This window comes from Parus major, chromosome 18 (genome assembly GCF_001522545.3).
Source record: "Parus major isolate Abel chromosome 18, Parus_major1.1, whole genome shotgun sequence".
Lineage (NCBI taxonomy): Eukaryota > Metazoa > Chordata > Aves > Passeriformes > Paridae > Parus > Parus major.
In genome coordinates, this window is record NC_031786.1 from 3814652 (window position 1) to 3830876 (window position 16225).

The window sequence follows — 16225 nt, forward strand, 5'->3', positions numbered from 1 at the left end:
GAGAGATCATCCCGTCCAACCTATGAGCCAACACCACCGTATCAACCAGACCGTAGCACTGAGTGCCATGTCCAGTCTTTCCTTAAACACCCCCAAGGATGGTGGCTCCAACCGGGGCAGCCCGTTCAAACGTTTCTTCACCTAATCAGGAAATTCTTCCCACTGTTCAAGTAGTGACACAGCGGGGTTCCATCTTCACTGCGTGTTGTTAATGTGTGCTGTTGCCGCGATCCAACCCAAGACAAATTTCTGCCCCTGGGCTACGGCACAATTAGTACGCGGGAAGATGAGAGATGTCCAGTGAGTTCATGCTGTTTCCAGAAGAACCAGCAAAGGACACCTCAATACTAACAGTAGCTTTGGCTATCCCAGGAAAGCTACCCCAGCCTTGGAGATGCTAAAAGACACCCCTGGTATCAAACAAATGAGCATGTGGTCCATCAGCATCCAGAGACAGCAGAGAGTAACTGAAGGTGAGCAGCAGTTCTGTTAATTATTTTAAAAGCCAAGGAGCTCCATTCTACTAAATGAGATAGTTGAATCCCACATGCTTTATTCAGAATAAACTACTTATTTTGTCAATTCTGAAATGTCACAGTCTTCCTGAAAAAGCTTTTGCTTCTTGGGCTGTTTACAGTTTGCTTGCATGAAGCAGTGGATCTCTCAGAAATCAAGCTGTCTGTAAGTTTTGTGGGACCTCAGCTCTGGTCCCTTCACCCCCCCACAGGCAACCGAGGACCTCTTGCTTTGTCTCAGGCTTGCAGCAAGACCAGATGATCTTTCCCATGACAGAGTCCTGTTTGCAGGCCCTTTAAAAGGGCAGTAAAGTGACCACATGATTTATTAGCTGGTATAAACACACCCAATCATCTGCTTCCACAACTATGCCTGTGGTCACACCACCACCAGGACTGACCCTTTGGCCTGGGAAAGATTAAAATATGGTTCCAGGGAGACAGTGTTCTTCTGGAATACATCCCTGAAATGTCAGCTCCTCAAATCCAAAGCCTATTTCTGAGTTAGTGCCTACCCTAAAGGGAAAGATTTTCATACCTAAGATCAGTAACATTCTTGACCTCTGAGTATTCCTTAATCAATCAGATTTGTCTAAAGAAAACTCAGTTGACAGGAAGTAATGTAATAATCTGTTTTCCTGTATTTTTTAATATCAATGTAGGAAAAATTAAGTCCATGAGAAAGGCTTATCCCCAGCATTAGAGCTTCCTTAGCACATTCTTTCCTAGGAATATCCTGAACTACTTAAAGCTGCTAGAGAAACCCACCAGATTCCCACAGGGGTGGTTACTGCCTTCAGCATAGGCTGAAATTGCTTTAGTGAAGTATGGCTAGACCAGAGCACAGTGTGAAGCGGAGAGCAGACAGAAGTATCAGTTGCTGATTCCCAGGAATGCCTGAGTAGTTACATATTTGTTCCATGGTACACTCCTGTGCTAAACACTGAGGCTTTTATAGAAACTCTGCAGTCATTGGCAAAATTGCCCCTGTTCTCAATAGACTTTATCTCCTGTTTGGCTGACTTATAGTTAAAGATCCATTTCTTTCTAGGGTGTACAGCCAGAAAGCAGGGTAGAGAGGATTTGAAGTACTAATTTCAAAGGTGTGCAAAAGTGTTTCTTTGTCAGTGATGGAGTAAAATGACACTTTTGTAGCAGTGTCTTCTACACTTTTGACAGTCTTCTTTTGTAGCTCCAGGAAAACTCCAACCTTCAGTGGTTTGTCCTTGTGTAATAATGTTTCTTGATCCTTATGCCATGCTGACAGCTGTTTTTTAGGACCCAGCCATTCTATGCACCAGGAATGCTCAGTTCTTCCCAATTTGTCCCTTTTACCAATCATTTCGTGAGCAACTCCAACAGCCCATCCATCACTGTCCTTGGTAATTACTTCCCAGTAGTGGCACCCAGTAGAGAAGCCCTGTGAACACATCACTTGGCTGATGGAGAATCTCTTGGGTGATGGTTGATAAGTGGTCAGGTGGCTGGAAACCATCACTCTCCTGTTCTGGGCTGTGAGTGCCAAGCGCTCGTGTACTCTTGTGGGGTCCAAAGTCACATCATCTGCCCCTGCAGGACAGAAAGGAAAATATTCTCACATGCAGGCAACAAAAAGGCAGGTGCATCCCTGCTCCAGAAGAGAAATGAAACCCAATGACATACCATAAACCTGAATCAAAGTTCAAGAATCTCAACCAAGCACTATCAACCACCCTGGACATACTGAAATATTTAGCAGGCACAACTGTGTAAATATCCATGACAGACTCATATGCACCCCAGTGGAAAGGTGAAAGTACCTTGCACCCTACAAGATGGATTTTATTCCTAGCCACAATCTTTTTAAAATAAAAATAGTTCTTACATACTTTATCAGCAAAAACATTTGTTTTCTGTGTTACGCTACAGCTGTAATAGTGTGTTGATTGTAAAAATGTTTCTGTCAAAATGATGAATTCAACTAACAACTAGAGTAATTACAGCTTAACAGCAAAGATCAGTGAGGTGCAGTAACTGCCTGTACACCAGCACAAGCTACCACACAGCTTACATCAAACAGGTTTCTTATCTCCTTTTCATCCTACATCTGCAGTAGGGTACAGTGTTACATTATGTGTCAGCAACTGATCCATTCACGGCAACTCCACTGTGTTTCCATGCTTGAGTAAACAGCCACATCTCCTGCTTATGGTGGCAAGGACAGTTTTCTTCAGCAAATCCATTCGTAGGGTCACCTGGATGTTGTTAAGAGTCCTGCTGGCTTGGATACTTACACTGAGAAAACTGGCTGGAAATGGTTGGTTCAGGACTTTTAGCTGCAGACTCTGGAGATGATGAGCTGACACTTGGCTCCTGGTATGAGTCTGAAGGCTGCACTAAATACAAAAATAGGTGAAGTGTTAAGGTATTTCAGCAAAATGTACACAGAAAGTACATTTTGCACAGAAAGCTTCTAAAGGAAAATAACCTTGAATAAAGCCAGCTACTGGCTCAAGTACAAAACAAGGAGTTGCTTTTTATGATTGTATAAATTACAAAGGACGTGTAGGCAAACATTTTTACCCAAAATTAACAAAACACTCTATGCTGGTGTGGTCAGAAGGGAACTGTCAGAAGAGTAAGATGGGTAAAGAAGTTCGATTGTTCTATGCAGATAAAGCAGTTTCTGTCTTAAAAATTTTTACAGTGTTCTTTATTTTTTTGCTGAGTATTGTGTTTCTTATTTGCACATGCATTTCATAAGCACAAAGTAATTTTTTACTCTATTTGCTAGATCCATTGCCTTTAAGAAAAATATTTCAAAATAAGGGAAACTCACCTGCTGGGAGTTGCTGAGCATAATTCTCCAAGAGTAAAATTTCCAACTTTCTCTTAAGATCTTCTACAGCACTTTTGACAACATTAAGTTTCTCATCAAGTGTAATTTTATTTATTGTTGAAGGTAAGCCTTCATATGTCTGCCCCTCAGATAAGTCACTCTAATAATGACAAAGTATCAAGGGAAAGATGTCAACAACAGCAGTTACTTCACTGCACAGATCAAATATAAAGCCCCAGTGGAAAAAGAGCAGTGATCTCTCCAAGAATCTTATTCTTTGTATCAAAAGTTTTCTTTATAGGACAGTTACCTGAGCAACCCAACATGAAATCTTACAGAAAATAGTGAAGGATATTCTTATTAAAAAATAAAAAGACTGTGTTTTCCCTAAGAAAACTGAAAATGTGAGTAATTTTTCTTTATATATATATATACACAATTTCTGTAAACAGTCATATGAATATACAAAGTTACTCTTTTTAAACTTCCTTCTTCTTCTAGAACTGAAACCAAAAGTTTGAAAATGTAGTGCAAGGAAAGGGTAAACTTAGTTTCCCTAAATTTAGAAATTGTGGAAATCTACATCTGAAGTTCCTCTCTTAGAATGTGAGTGCAGTCTGTAGGAGGAAACAGCCTTTTCGAGGCTGGATTAATCTCCTTTGCAAGTGGATATCTCAAGTAGGCCAGATAACTCTTAAAGTACCCATCTGCCCTCACTGCCTGCAACAGGAGCCTGGATCAGGTGAATTCCAATGTGGGCACCTGTGCCTGGATCCTGGAGGTCCAATTCTGTCTCATGGCACTGCCACATCCAGTGAGCCTCACTCCTAATTCCTGCTGGCTAACTTGCATCACTTGGCACTGTTATTCTCAACATCAAAACAGGCTCTGCACAATCTGAAGTGCTTTAACTGCGTCTTTTGAGGGCCCTTGACATGTTTTCCCCAAGAAAGTTGTTTAAAAATATTTCATAACTCTGTGAGTTCTTTAACTTGCATACCTATGTGTAAATACAAATTCTGGAAAATAAAAAGAACATGAAAGATCTTGACTTTAGAGTTGACTGAGGACTGGATTTCAGCACTGCAGCTCCCATTTCATTCCAGCTCACCAATATCCTTGGAAACAAAGATAGTTCTGAATTGCATTCCCAGCCTGGGCCTCTTATAGTACTTTATTTTCTCTGAATTTCTCACTCCAAACTCTCCCTGCTGACAGCAGTGTCCATGGATTGGCACCATTGTCTCAATGGGACCTCAAAGGTGCTCTGTACATATTCAGCTATCCCAGACATTGAGCTTGAGATTTTCTACTCATATTCTGCCACTTCATTTCATCACTTACAGTTAGGGCTTTGATGTCTGTGAGCTGGCAAATAGTCTCTTCAATTTTCTGCTGAGCAGCTTTTTGCTCTTGTTCAATGACCATCAGTGTGTTTCTCTCCTGTCTTTCAACATATTCCTTCATGCAACAGAAATCTTTAATAATCTGGCTTTTGATCTGAGATGTATATTCCTGAAAGGCAGAAAATATGGAGTTCATTGTATGGTTAGAAAAGATGAATGGAATATGAGAATTTCTGCCCCATCTAATGTGCTCTTTTACTGACCCCTGCAGACCAGAAAATCTTCTTCAAAGGAATAAAATACATTTGATGCTACCCTGTATTACATGCGATGAGATTTGGGGCACGTTAAGTATCATGACTATTTTATGGCCAGTGCACTCTGCTTGAAAACTCAGAAAGTTCAATATTCCCTCTTATGATTTATAATTTTCATCTAAGTGTATCAGAAACATTCAGGCTATTCCTGGGATAAGCAGAAAAATGCAACAATGCACAACTCCAGTGACCTTTGTGCCAGCCAAGACACAAATTAGCGCAGCTGATGCTGTATATTCATCCTCATCAGTATAAACAGAATTGTGACAGAAAAGAAGGAAACAAGATTCCTGCTCTGAACTGGAAGGCAACCCTGCAGTCAATCACATCTCCAGTCCAGAACAGTGGAAACAGAAAGTTACTGTAGGTGATGAATGTACAGAGTGTACCTTTGTTTTACTGAGATCTTTCCTCAACAGGTGGATGGTCTCTGCAGTTACTTCTGCTTGCTTGGAGCTCTCCCATATCTCTTCCTCCTTTAAAGTGACACATTGGACTATTTATCTATATAACCCTCAGAAGAAGCATTACTAGGTTAAGCAGCAGGATAATAAAAACTCCCTACATCACTGACATTAGTTAAGCAATGGACTGGTTGAAGAGGTGCCTGAAATTCTAAGTAGGAATAATCACAATGAAGTCCACATCACCAGTCACCAATTAATTACATGTTCAACTATAACTGTGAGCTTCAATACAGTCTTAGCTTGACTGAAGAACATACATTTGTGCCAAAATAATAAAGGTAAACATATCTTTCTCATCTCGTCCTCTGGGAGTTGTTTTAAGCGGAGACCTAGATCATGAACCTGTCCCATTTTGTGCCATGAAGCTGGGTGGAGCTGTAGCACTGTCTAATAATGTTATTTGTGCTTCCAGCAGTCTCCAATGCAATGCTGATGCAATAAATAACACCCAGCACAAAGAAGTCAGTTATTACTATTGTGCATCAGCTGAATATGTACAGCTATTAGTTCTTCTAATTCAGCTGTGCAGCTCTCAATGTGTCAGACACCACCAGTGAGCCCCAAACACTGTGCTAGCCGAACCCATCAGCTCAATGTGTTTCTGTGCCCTGGGATGGACTGTGATGGAGCCCCGGGACACGCTGGGGATGACGTGGGATGGAAACCCGGGCTGTCCCAAGGGTGCCGCTGGGTGCTGTCCCAGAATGTCGTGGGCAGGAGTCCCTGGGTATCGGGGGATGTCGCCCGGGAATGTCCCGGGGGAGTCGGGGGTATCACCTCGGGATGTCATCCCGGAATGTCCCGGGGTGCCGCAGAGGAGCCCCGGGCTGTCGGGGGGTGAAGCTCCGGGTGTCGGGAGATGGAACTCAGGGATATCGTGGATGGAGACCCGGGCTGCCTCCGGCCGTACCTTCTCCCCAGGCCCCCGCCCTGCCGAGCTCCGGTCGTTGCAGGCAGCAGCTCCATAGCGATCGTGTGTTTCCAATTCTTCCTTCAGCTCCCGCGGGATGAGGCTGAGCAGCGCGGCCAGCTCGCGGTTGGGCCGCAGGTGCCGGAGCTCGAAGGCGCGGCGGCAGAGCGGGCAGGCGGCGCGGGGCCGCCCCGCGCAGTAGAGGAGGATGCAGCCCCGGCAGAAGCTGTGGCCGCAGCCCGTGAGCCGCACCGGCTCCGCGAAGAGCTGCAGGCAGCAGGAGCAATGCAGCTCCAGGACGCGCTGCAGCCGCTCGAGCTCGATGACGGCGGCCATGGCCCGGCCCGGGGCACAGTTTCGATTTCCCCGGGCGCCTCCTCCGATGCCGAGAACGCCCCGGGCCGCGCCGGTTCCGCCCCGCTCTGCTCTGTTCTCTGCTCTTCTCACGTGCCTTGGTCGCAGGATTTGAGTTGCCGGTGGAAATAGACTGTGACGCAGAACTCTCTAGGGCCTGGCCTTGACTTTAACTGACTGTCCAAAAAAGTCCCCGTTATCTGCACTATTTCATTTCCACCCTGAATTTCCCGATTTTGTAACAGTGAGAATTGCTGATACGGGCAGTCTGCTGACCCAGCCGGGAGAGCAATGGCACAGCTCAGCACAGTGCAGACCCTGTCTGATTAAGTCCAGGCTACTGGAATGACCAAACCCTTCTGAGGTCATCCCGAACTACTCAGGTCATCTCAAAATAACAATTTACAAATGAAGACTGACATTGTTCCTTGTACAAGTCAAGAGCTGCTTTCTGTTGATTTCAGGAGCTGCAGGATTAGGCTGTTTAACAGGATTGCTGAAACCACCATTTGAGTTAGAGCAAATGGGATTGTGTGGGGACAGAGCCTGGAACACAGGGAAATTGATGGGAGCATATCAACAAGTAAAACTGCTGCACATTGCTCAGAGCTGGACAATGAGCTGGCTGAGAAAGGCAGAATAATGAGCCAACTCTAACAATTTCTTCGCAGTATTGGGCGAGTGGAGGTGGGGAAAAAGAAGAATTAGTGTCACTAATTCCTGCAAGTATTGGCACTTCTCATTTCTGCAAAAAAAGAACTATTTTTAGTATCTCAAGACCAGCTGGCAATTGTCAGCAGAAGGTGGAAGCCTCACCAGAAACTTGGTCTGCAAGACTTCCTCTTGATTTGCAAACTAAAGCTATCTGTAAAGAAGAATTAAATGTGTGAATGACTTGCTGCTTGGTAGAACCAGATCTCAGACTTTGTCTTGAGGCATGGAAACACTCAGTGCTCTGTGTCAGCCAGTGCAATCTCCATCAGTTCCTGCACACACTGGTATCTGATGAGAAGGCTTCCCTCCAACACTGAACACCGGTGTTCATCCATGGAGTGTTTGCAAGCAAATCACAGAAGAAAATACTTTTAAAACTTGTTTCTGCCTTTAAGTGTTCAGTCTAATCAAGCTCATTAAGCTTCATCTGTTCACTGAGACAGATCAGTATCTGTTCATCCTGTAATCTTGATGTGTTCCCTGGGGCACCATGTGGGATTGTGCTTTGGAAAAAATTCATTGGATGTAGGATTTGCCACTCACATAAAAGCCAAACAGTAGAGACTGTTGAAAGCAAGGAGCTAGGAACATCTGTGTGATTCCATTACAGAAGTGATTCCATTACAGTATTCTCCACAATTTAAACTTGGCTCATTTTTTTTATTGTGCCAGAAATGTAGTGCTGTAAAAAACATTCACCCCACTCCGTTGAAAACAACCCTGTCCCTATGTGGCCAGAAGCTGCAGCCAGGTGGAATGTAGCTGCCTGCCTGCTCCTCCCTGTGGACATCAGGGCTGGGTGATGACTCTATTCAAGGCATCCATCCACTCCCTCTGCTTGCTGTCATTCTCACAGAGAAACACAAACTCTCTCGCTGGCGTGACCAGAGTGATCACTGGTTTTTTCTTCTTCACACAGACCTTCTGGGGCAAGTCATCTCGTACTTCATATCCCTCATCCCTCCTTCCAATGAAAACCTGGCCCTGTGCAAATGCATCCTGAAAAGAAGGAAGCAGAAGACAGCAATTAGCCAGCAGACAGTGGAGCTCCAGCAGACACTGCTCTATCCAGGCATGGAACAGGATCTGTGGACGCAGGGAGAGGAACCAATCACATGGACTTGTGACACCAGCAGGGAACACACAAAAGGGTTATTTTGCACTCACAGGTATTCTCAGGAGGAGAAGGTAGGGGCCCACCCTTACAGAATTGGTTGGTACTTGTTCAGAAGGGGCAGGGAAGGACATTCCCATGGCTAAAGCAGTGCTAGGAAGCAGGACTCTGAGGCTGTCAAGCCCCTGATACTGGAATATTGCTCATCTTGGCTAAGGTTACAGACACAGAGGCACTTGGGCTGGGGCAGAGGGGGCATGAACACCACAGGCAGTAGCAGTTACTTTTAAAAGATCTTCCTCACACCCACTGTACAGGCCATACTTCCTAACCAGTTCAGCTTCAGAGACATATTGTGGCAAGGGAGATGAGCTCTTGAGGCTGGGCCTCCTCCACTCTGGCACAGCCACTGGAAAAGGTGGATGAGAACAGACCCTTCCTCCCCACCTAGTTCATGAAAGGGCTGTGGAACAGAGAACACTCCTCTTACCAGTGGATTTTTAAAGTACATCAGGTTCCTTTCTTGAGAATCCAAGGAGAACCAGCGTACCTTAAAGGCCTCCTTCTGCTGCAAGGAAATGGTAGAAATTCTTTAAAGACCCAAGTCTCAAAGTGGACTTTGGTCTATTCAAATCCAAGGACCACGTAAATGACTTGGAGCTGGAGTTCAGTTTCCTTCATCCCTGCAACTGGGGATGCTGTGTGCAGCCCTCAGCCCTCTTTTTCCCCTGGGCTCAATTGACATGCAATGACAATCCTTTGGGCAGGGAAGTAATCAAATTAACAGGATTAAGGAAGTTGCATGAAATGGACTGAAAGCACTGCAGAGAACAACCCCTGAGCCAGTGGTGATAGGGAAGAGAGTGAACAATCAATTTCAGCAATCTGATCAGGGAGGTTGTCCCTGGAATTTTGGGTGTATAATACTAGTTGGTTTTTTTAAGTACTAATTCCACCAGCTACACTTACCTGACCATTCCTGGCTGACCAGCTCCAGGCTGAACTGAAGAGGCCTCTTCTGGGACTCACCTCAGTTTAAGCAGAATTTAAGCCTCAGGAAAAAAAACCCCACAAAATCTTTCATGCTCTGTGCAAGTACCTGCAGAAGAGGTGCTGGAACGCTGGCACAAGCTGGGCCAAAACCCAGCATAATCAGCATTGCACCACTGAACTTTATAATGGCACTTGGCTCATGGTTCACTCAGAGGCAAGAAGTGGCTGTGTTCAAACAAGACCTCAGATCTTTATCTCCTCTTTCAGCAGTGCCCAAAACCTCATTCTTCTGTTCCAAGAGTACTGGCCCAAACACTTCCCACAATAAAACAAACCAAACTACTGGCTTCACTGCAGAGAAATTTGTTCAAATGACACTTTGCTGCTCTAAGTAGAAGTGACTTAAGTGCAACTGACTCCAAGTGAAACAGAGAAGTAGGGGCAGCACGTCATGTTCTGCTGTAGCAGGAGCTGCAGTTAGCAGATACAGCAATCCATGGGGTGTTGTGTAACAGCACTTTGCACGTCCATTGACAGCTAATTCACCTTGCTTACTCTTTGATGAGTCTTTTCCCCAATCCATTTTTCACACAAAATAAAACATGGTCCCAAATAACATGACAGGCTTGAATAAAATGTCTTTTATCAACCCAGGAAGCAGAGAGTCACTGAGTGAATCTTCTGAGTCAGCATCATTGAACTACCAAATATTCTCGATCTGGAATGGTCCTGTTTGTGTAATGCCACATATGCACTTACTTTTGGTCCTGTTTTCTCCATATATCCTTCTTTGACAAAATTTCTTGTGATCCTGGGTATGAGCTAGGAGAAGACAAACACAAAAAAGTCTGTGTCTGTCCCAACCGAAACCAGGACAGGCTGTCTCATTCAAGATTACATTTCTGTTCTGTTTTTGTCAAAGTTAATCACCATCAATTGTGGCTTTTGGGGTCTGGGATTTTTTTGGCTGCTTGGTAAAGGGAAGACTGAAGTGAGAAGAAACATAACATTTTTGACAGACTACACTGTGTAAGGATCACATGGAGACTTTAAGGCCTTAAATGCTGTTATTCAGTGTGGCCCTCCCTTCTACCTCCTCTGTCCATTCCCTGGACCTAAGTGCTGCTTTTTGAGCACCTGACTCTGTCAGAAGAAGTGAGAAAATGTTCTCCCATGCTGTATTTGGCTAGACTGCTTCAAGCTCTGTTCAGTTCTCACCTCAGGCTCAGGGACATTTGGGAAGGTGGTTCTGAGATAATGGTAACGTGCTGCCCGAATAGCATTGAACCAATCAACAATCTCCTGGGAAAACAGCAAACACAAAGATTAACAAGGAGAATAAGAGCACTGCTTCTCCAAAATACCCTTCTCCTTTCTTGTGACCTCTTTGTGAAGAACTACTTTCTCCCCAAGGGGCAGAGAGAGTCAGTGATTTGTCCCAGACACCTGAAAAACATTGATCCTTGAAAATAATTTAAGAATGCCCCTCCTGGGAGGTCCAAGACATTCTCAACATGGACAGTCACCCAAGTCTGTATACACAAGTTTTTTTCAGTTGATTCAGTTATGGGTTGTTTAAAAACCTCTGTACCTGGAAAGACACAAGAACTCTGTTGAAGGAAGAAACAGAAATCTAACAATATTTACAGAGATACTAAAAGAAATTATTTTAAAATTATCATTATTGGCTTGGAAGTAATGTAGAACAATATTCTGTATGCATGTGAAGAATTTAATGGAATTGTGTAAAACAATGAGGCAGATACCTTACACAGATTTACATCCATGCACCACTTAAGATTATCCAAAGGCTGAGGTTGAATATCTGCCCCAACAGAAAAGGAGCAAGATGCTACAGTTAGGAGTATCGAATTCTGCAACCTCCTATATTCTACAAGTCTTAGTGATGCCAAGTAAAACCAGATCTTGCAGACACAGTAACTCTTCCAAAATACAGATCCAACATCTAAGCAACTTGCTTCCTCCAGAATCTCCATTATATTCACCTTTGCACTTTCATGATAGACGAACAGGTTCCTTGTTTGACCATCTGTGATGTATGTGATCTGCAGCCCATGACTGTGGCCTATTTTCTCCACCTGGAACATTGCATTCAGAGTCTCAACGCTGATAACAGCTTTTGGACCTTTGGACTGTGAAATGAAAAGCATCACTGTATTAAAGTGCTCTCAGGGAATGCACTGCAGGACAGATCAGCTGTAGGAGACCTAGACCACTACTGAATAGAAAGCAGACATCCTAAAATATCTGAATATTGGATATACCTGAAACATAAAGCCTTGATTACATGCAACATAAAACCACTTACAAAGATTCCTTGACCAATGCTGGGTCACTATTAAAAAGGGCTGGGTCTGCATTGCAAGGGATGGGTCTATCTCCAGCCTCCAAGTTAGAGAACAATTAGCTACAGTCTCTCACAGAAAGGAGTTGTGTTGAGGACCCTGCTGCAGGAGCTGATGAGAGGATATTTTGGTAATGTAAGAGGTAACAACTTCCAGCAGATCTCGTCTTAGTCTTGCTATTCAAGTATTGGCTATTCTGCCAGTTGAACAACATTTCCTTTGTTCACTAAGGAATCCATTTCCTTTGTTCACTAAGCAAAAGGAGGCTGCAGGGTTGAGATAAGGGATGAGCAAAAGAACTAAATCCAAAATTGCCCAATATACCACTTAAGTTAACAGGGAAACATGTGGACTCCTCAAAGTACAGGCTGGCTGTAGAACTAGAGATAAAGCTACTTGTGCTGGGTTTTACCCACAAAGAGCAAGGTCTGAGGGTGGGTGTTGACCTGCTACCTATGGTCAGCTCTGGCTGAAGAACTCACTTCTTTGCCATAGTACTTCATCACCCCTTCCTTTGCTGACAGGAGAAACTGCCTCTTCTGGAACTGTCTGCGTCCCTTCCCAAGCTTCCAGAGGCATCCTTCACGGCTGCCTGCAGACCAGACAGATAAGTGTCAGAGAAGGGTGGCATAAGCACAGAACTATTGAGCTAAGGGTGATGTGGCAAGTCTCTTCTCCATCTGAGAATTTTTCCCTCATCATATGAAAAATTCAGTGGAGAAATAGAGAAGAGTAAGATCTGAATACACCCTTACACTTTGTAAGTGCCTTTTCTTAGAAGTTTCTTCTCAAAGCAGTGACTGCACATCCAGCAGTTCAAATGTGACAAGCCCACCTTAGAGATCGCCAAACTGCCAACAGAACATTGTGCTGTTGGCCTTGAGGCTGAGACCTCCCTGACAATCCTTTTACCTGCAGAACAGGGATCTTGGCAGACTTGGGTGTCAAGAAATTCCCCACGCTCATATTTAGCACTAATCCACTGCTGTCTTAAAACCCTGAAAGAGGAAAACATGGATAAAGCTGATCTGTGTCTACTCCAGTTTCACCAGCCAGCCAGGGAGACCTGTAAAGGAAGCAGATTTAAAGGTCTGCAGCAGTGAATACACCATCAACTTACATGCAGTCACGGGACTTGGGGATGTAATAGTAAGGAGGGACCTTTGCCTCATATTTAGCTTTGGCCCAGAGATTCCCATGGTTCTTCATAAACTGAAATACAAAATAAATTGCAGTTACGTGTGCCACTGCAAACCAACACCATGTCATGAACATAAAATGGGACTTGTATCAAAGGGAGCACTTTTTTGCTGAGTTTTGCAGTTACTCTCAGTGTCTATTTATATAAATTTATAAATTCCCTTTGGCATTACAGTTTGCTATTTTTAGGTGGATACACCTTTTTCAGTATTTACAGTTGTGAGCCATGTGTGAAGGAATACAAAACTGTGGTTGTTGATGAAAAGAACAAAAGAAAATTAGGAGAAAATTTGTTTGTGATCTCCCTATTCCTTCATCTTCTCCCAGATGTTAACTGTGATTGTATTATTAACACAATTCAACTGAATTCTGAGAGGCTGAATCAATATTTAAGATTATGTTGCTTTCTTAATTTAACATACTACTGGGAAGTATTTGTGGGTTTCTAAACCACAGTGAAAAGTTACTGTGTATATAAAAATACACACTACAGACAGTTAGGAATATAGTCACCTAACAGTGTAATTTGATTGAGCAGGTCATAAAAAAACCCCTAAAGTTGCCCATGCAGTTAACTTGGCTCTGTGTGTCTCTGTTGCACTGTCCATGGTGGATGGCATAGGAATTGCATGGCAGAGGAGGTTATGAAATGTGGAGAATTACTGCTTTTTCCTCTGTACCTCTATTAAACTGCTCTCCCAGAAGTCAAGCCGAAGGGATTTGACCCTGCTGATTTCAGGAAGATTGCGATGAATCCCGGAGCAATTCAAACAAATGAATATTCCAAGTTTGTAAGAAGCCCACTCTGGATCTAGATAAAAACATAAATAATCAATTAATACACAAGAAAAGGCATAACCACTGGCAAGGGTGAAAACCTGCATCTGATGCCCAGCCCAGGCTTCACACCTGGGCTCGAATCCCACCCCGTTGTTTATGGCTGTCACTTCACTGCGTTCAGAGAAGCAATACCTGCTTTCCCCAGTGAACAATGTAGCTCCTGCGTTTGTACATCCCGCAACTGCCAATTTGCTTCAAAATTAAGGTGACTATGCAGGCAGGTGAGTGGTGATGGAAAAGCCCAGCTAATTATTAGTTCTGCATGAAAAGCTGCTGTCACTGAATTAACAATGGAAGGAAGGTGCCGGCAGTGTGCACTATTGAGAGTACAACCACCTACAGACAGCGAGGACTGTCCGCTGCCCGTGAAGGCTCCTGCTCTTCCCTGCTGCTACATCCCCTGAAGCAACTTTGACAGGTGCATCCCTACAGGCATTGAGTGTTCTAGAAAGACCATTTCCTTGGATTGCACCACCATCCACTTCTCCCTACCACGCTAAACAGAAGCAACTCGACGCCTTCTTCAGCTGCTGCTGGCGCCCGCCCGACCCACCGGAACGGGCACTGGCGCCAGCCCGGCGCGGGGGCGACGCCGGGTTTCCCGTGTTTTCTCTGTCCCAGCCCTTGCGCAGAAATATTCCCCGAGCTGGAAATCCACCCCACGCACCCTCCTCCTCCTGCAGCCTCATGCCCTGTCCACAAATAACCCGGGGAAGCGCCTGGTGCTGAGGTCGTTTCCTGCCCTCGGCTGCGGTTCCCCGGCCCCACGGGGAGAGCCGTGTCCCGGAGCGGGCAGCGCCGCGGGACCGTCCCACAGCCGCCCTGCGGGACACGGGGCGAGGGTCCCCGCACGGACAGAGCGGACACAGCTGCTGACCGGGACGAGCAGCGCCCAGACGGCGCCACAACCCGAGGGGGCGGCCGGTCCCTCGTTACGGCCGCTGTCCGCTGTGAACCGGGTCCTGGGACCGAGGGGCGCTGCCCGGCGGAGCCGCCTTACCTGGGTCCCCGCAGTCAGCGCAGCGATCGTTACCGGTCCCGGCCGCCCTCTGCAGCGCCAGCAGCAGCGCCTTGTTGCGCTCGTAGTCCATCGCCCCCGTGCCCGGCGCGCTGTCCGCGGAAGGCTCAGCCCAGCCGGGAAATGAGGAACCGGAGCGGCCCCGGCGCCCGGGACGCCCCGTCCCCTCCCGTGTCCCCGGGCACCTCCTCCTACAGGCGGTTCGGGCCGCGCTGCTCCCCCGGCCCGGCCCGGCCCGCGCCCCGCGGGCACCCGCCCACCGTCCCCGGCCCGGTCCCCGTCAGCTTTCCCGCAACGACAGCTCATGGCTAAGGAGCCCGTGTCCAGGAGAGCTCCTCCGCACCTCCAGGTTTGTCTGAACCCCACCTCTCTAACAGAGTCACTTTACAAAGCTTGCTGGCTAACAGAACGGCAGTCGCGCCCCAGACATCGACCAAAGCATCGGGACCGCTGGGGCAGGCGAGTCCCGTTCTCCCAGCGCAGCTCTGCCCCACCACGAGTGCTCAGCACAGGCTCTGAGGGAGCTCGGTGACCCCAAACAGTGCCAGAAAAACCCTGCCCACATAATGCAGTGCAGGGACAATAAAGCATTTCAATCCTACTGGAAATGTTCCTCTGCCATGATAAATACCGAAAAAGTCTGTGACTTAATACTCTCATTATCCAAGACGAGAAAAATTTGAGACAAAGATTTTCAAGAAAGTTAATTAATTCCGGGAAATATTAAGAGGTATTCAAATATTTTTCTAGTTTCAGGTTAAGTTTAATTTGCATTGCTAACTTGCATTGCTGTAATGCAGTATAATACACGTGTCTTATGTAGGTCCTCACTGTAATCTACTTAAGATAGATAGTGCCTTTAGAAAGCAGTGAACAGATACACTTTTACTTTATTATTTAAAAAAATTTAAAAATGTGTATTTATTTATTTTTACAAATCATACAGGAGAAGCATAGACCGTTGATACAAAAAATCAAGCCATTAAGATTTTAACAGCCACCACTTTAATTTTTTAATAATTCTGGACTATGAAAAGAGTAAACTATAAAAATTATCTATAATGCAGAAACTTAAAATAATTTACTGGTTCCATAAATAATTCTAATTCCTGAATATCTTTAAAACATGAAACATAAGATGAGATCAGAACTAGCAAATGGCCTTCCTTATTTTTACAGAGATACTGAGGTAAATGGAGCACCACTGCATGGCAGCAGCCTGAATCAGTTTGAGGAACAGGAACAGTCTAACT

General features: G+C 45.2%; 2 protein-coding genes across 4 annotated transcripts; both read right to left on the reverse strand.

Annotated features, from left to right (window-relative positions):
- Positions 1 to 533: 533 nt before the first annotated feature.
- Positions 534 to 7864, reverse strand: RNF135 (ring finger protein 135). Its single transcript, XM_015645902.3, has 6 exons — positions 6374 to 7864; positions 5386 to 5472; positions 4678 to 4848; positions 3334 to 3493; positions 2789 to 2890; positions 534 to 2084 (listed from the first exon to the last, which is right to left on the reverse strand). The coding sequence occupies exons 1-6, from the start codon at positions 6707 to 6709 to the stop codon at positions 1519 to 1521; spliced, it is 1422 nt and encodes a 473-aa protein (XP_015501388.1). The 5' UTR covers positions 6710 to 7864; the 3' UTR covers positions 534 to 1518.
- Positions 7865 to 8080: 216 nt separating this feature from the next.
- Positions 8081 to 15159, reverse strand: ADAP2 (ArfGAP with dual PH domains 2). Of its 3 annotated transcripts, none has more exons than XM_015645903.3 (10): positions 14955 to 15150; positions 13795 to 13925; positions 13035 to 13126; positions 12827 to 12912; positions 12397 to 12506; positions 11555 to 11701; positions 10767 to 10850; positions 10308 to 10370; positions 9046 to 9123; positions 8081 to 8440 (listed from the first exon to the last, which is right to left on the reverse strand). In XM_015645903.3, the coding sequence occupies exons 1-10, from the start codon at positions 15043 to 15045 to the stop codon at positions 8231 to 8233; spliced, it is 1092 nt and encodes a 363-aa protein (XP_015501389.1). In that variant the 5' UTR covers positions 15046 to 15150; the 3' UTR covers positions 8081 to 8230. The 3 variants fall into 3 exon arrangements, 2 of the variants coding, with proteins under 2 accessions (XP_015501389.1, XP_033374543.1); XM_033518652.1 differs by lacking the exon at positions 14955 to 15150 and adding an exon at positions 14087 to 14188; XR_001524482.3 differs by lacking the exon at positions 8081 to 8440 and having other exon boundaries at positions 9525 to 10370; positions 14955 to 15159.
- Positions 15160 to 16225: the final 1066 nt, after the last annotated feature.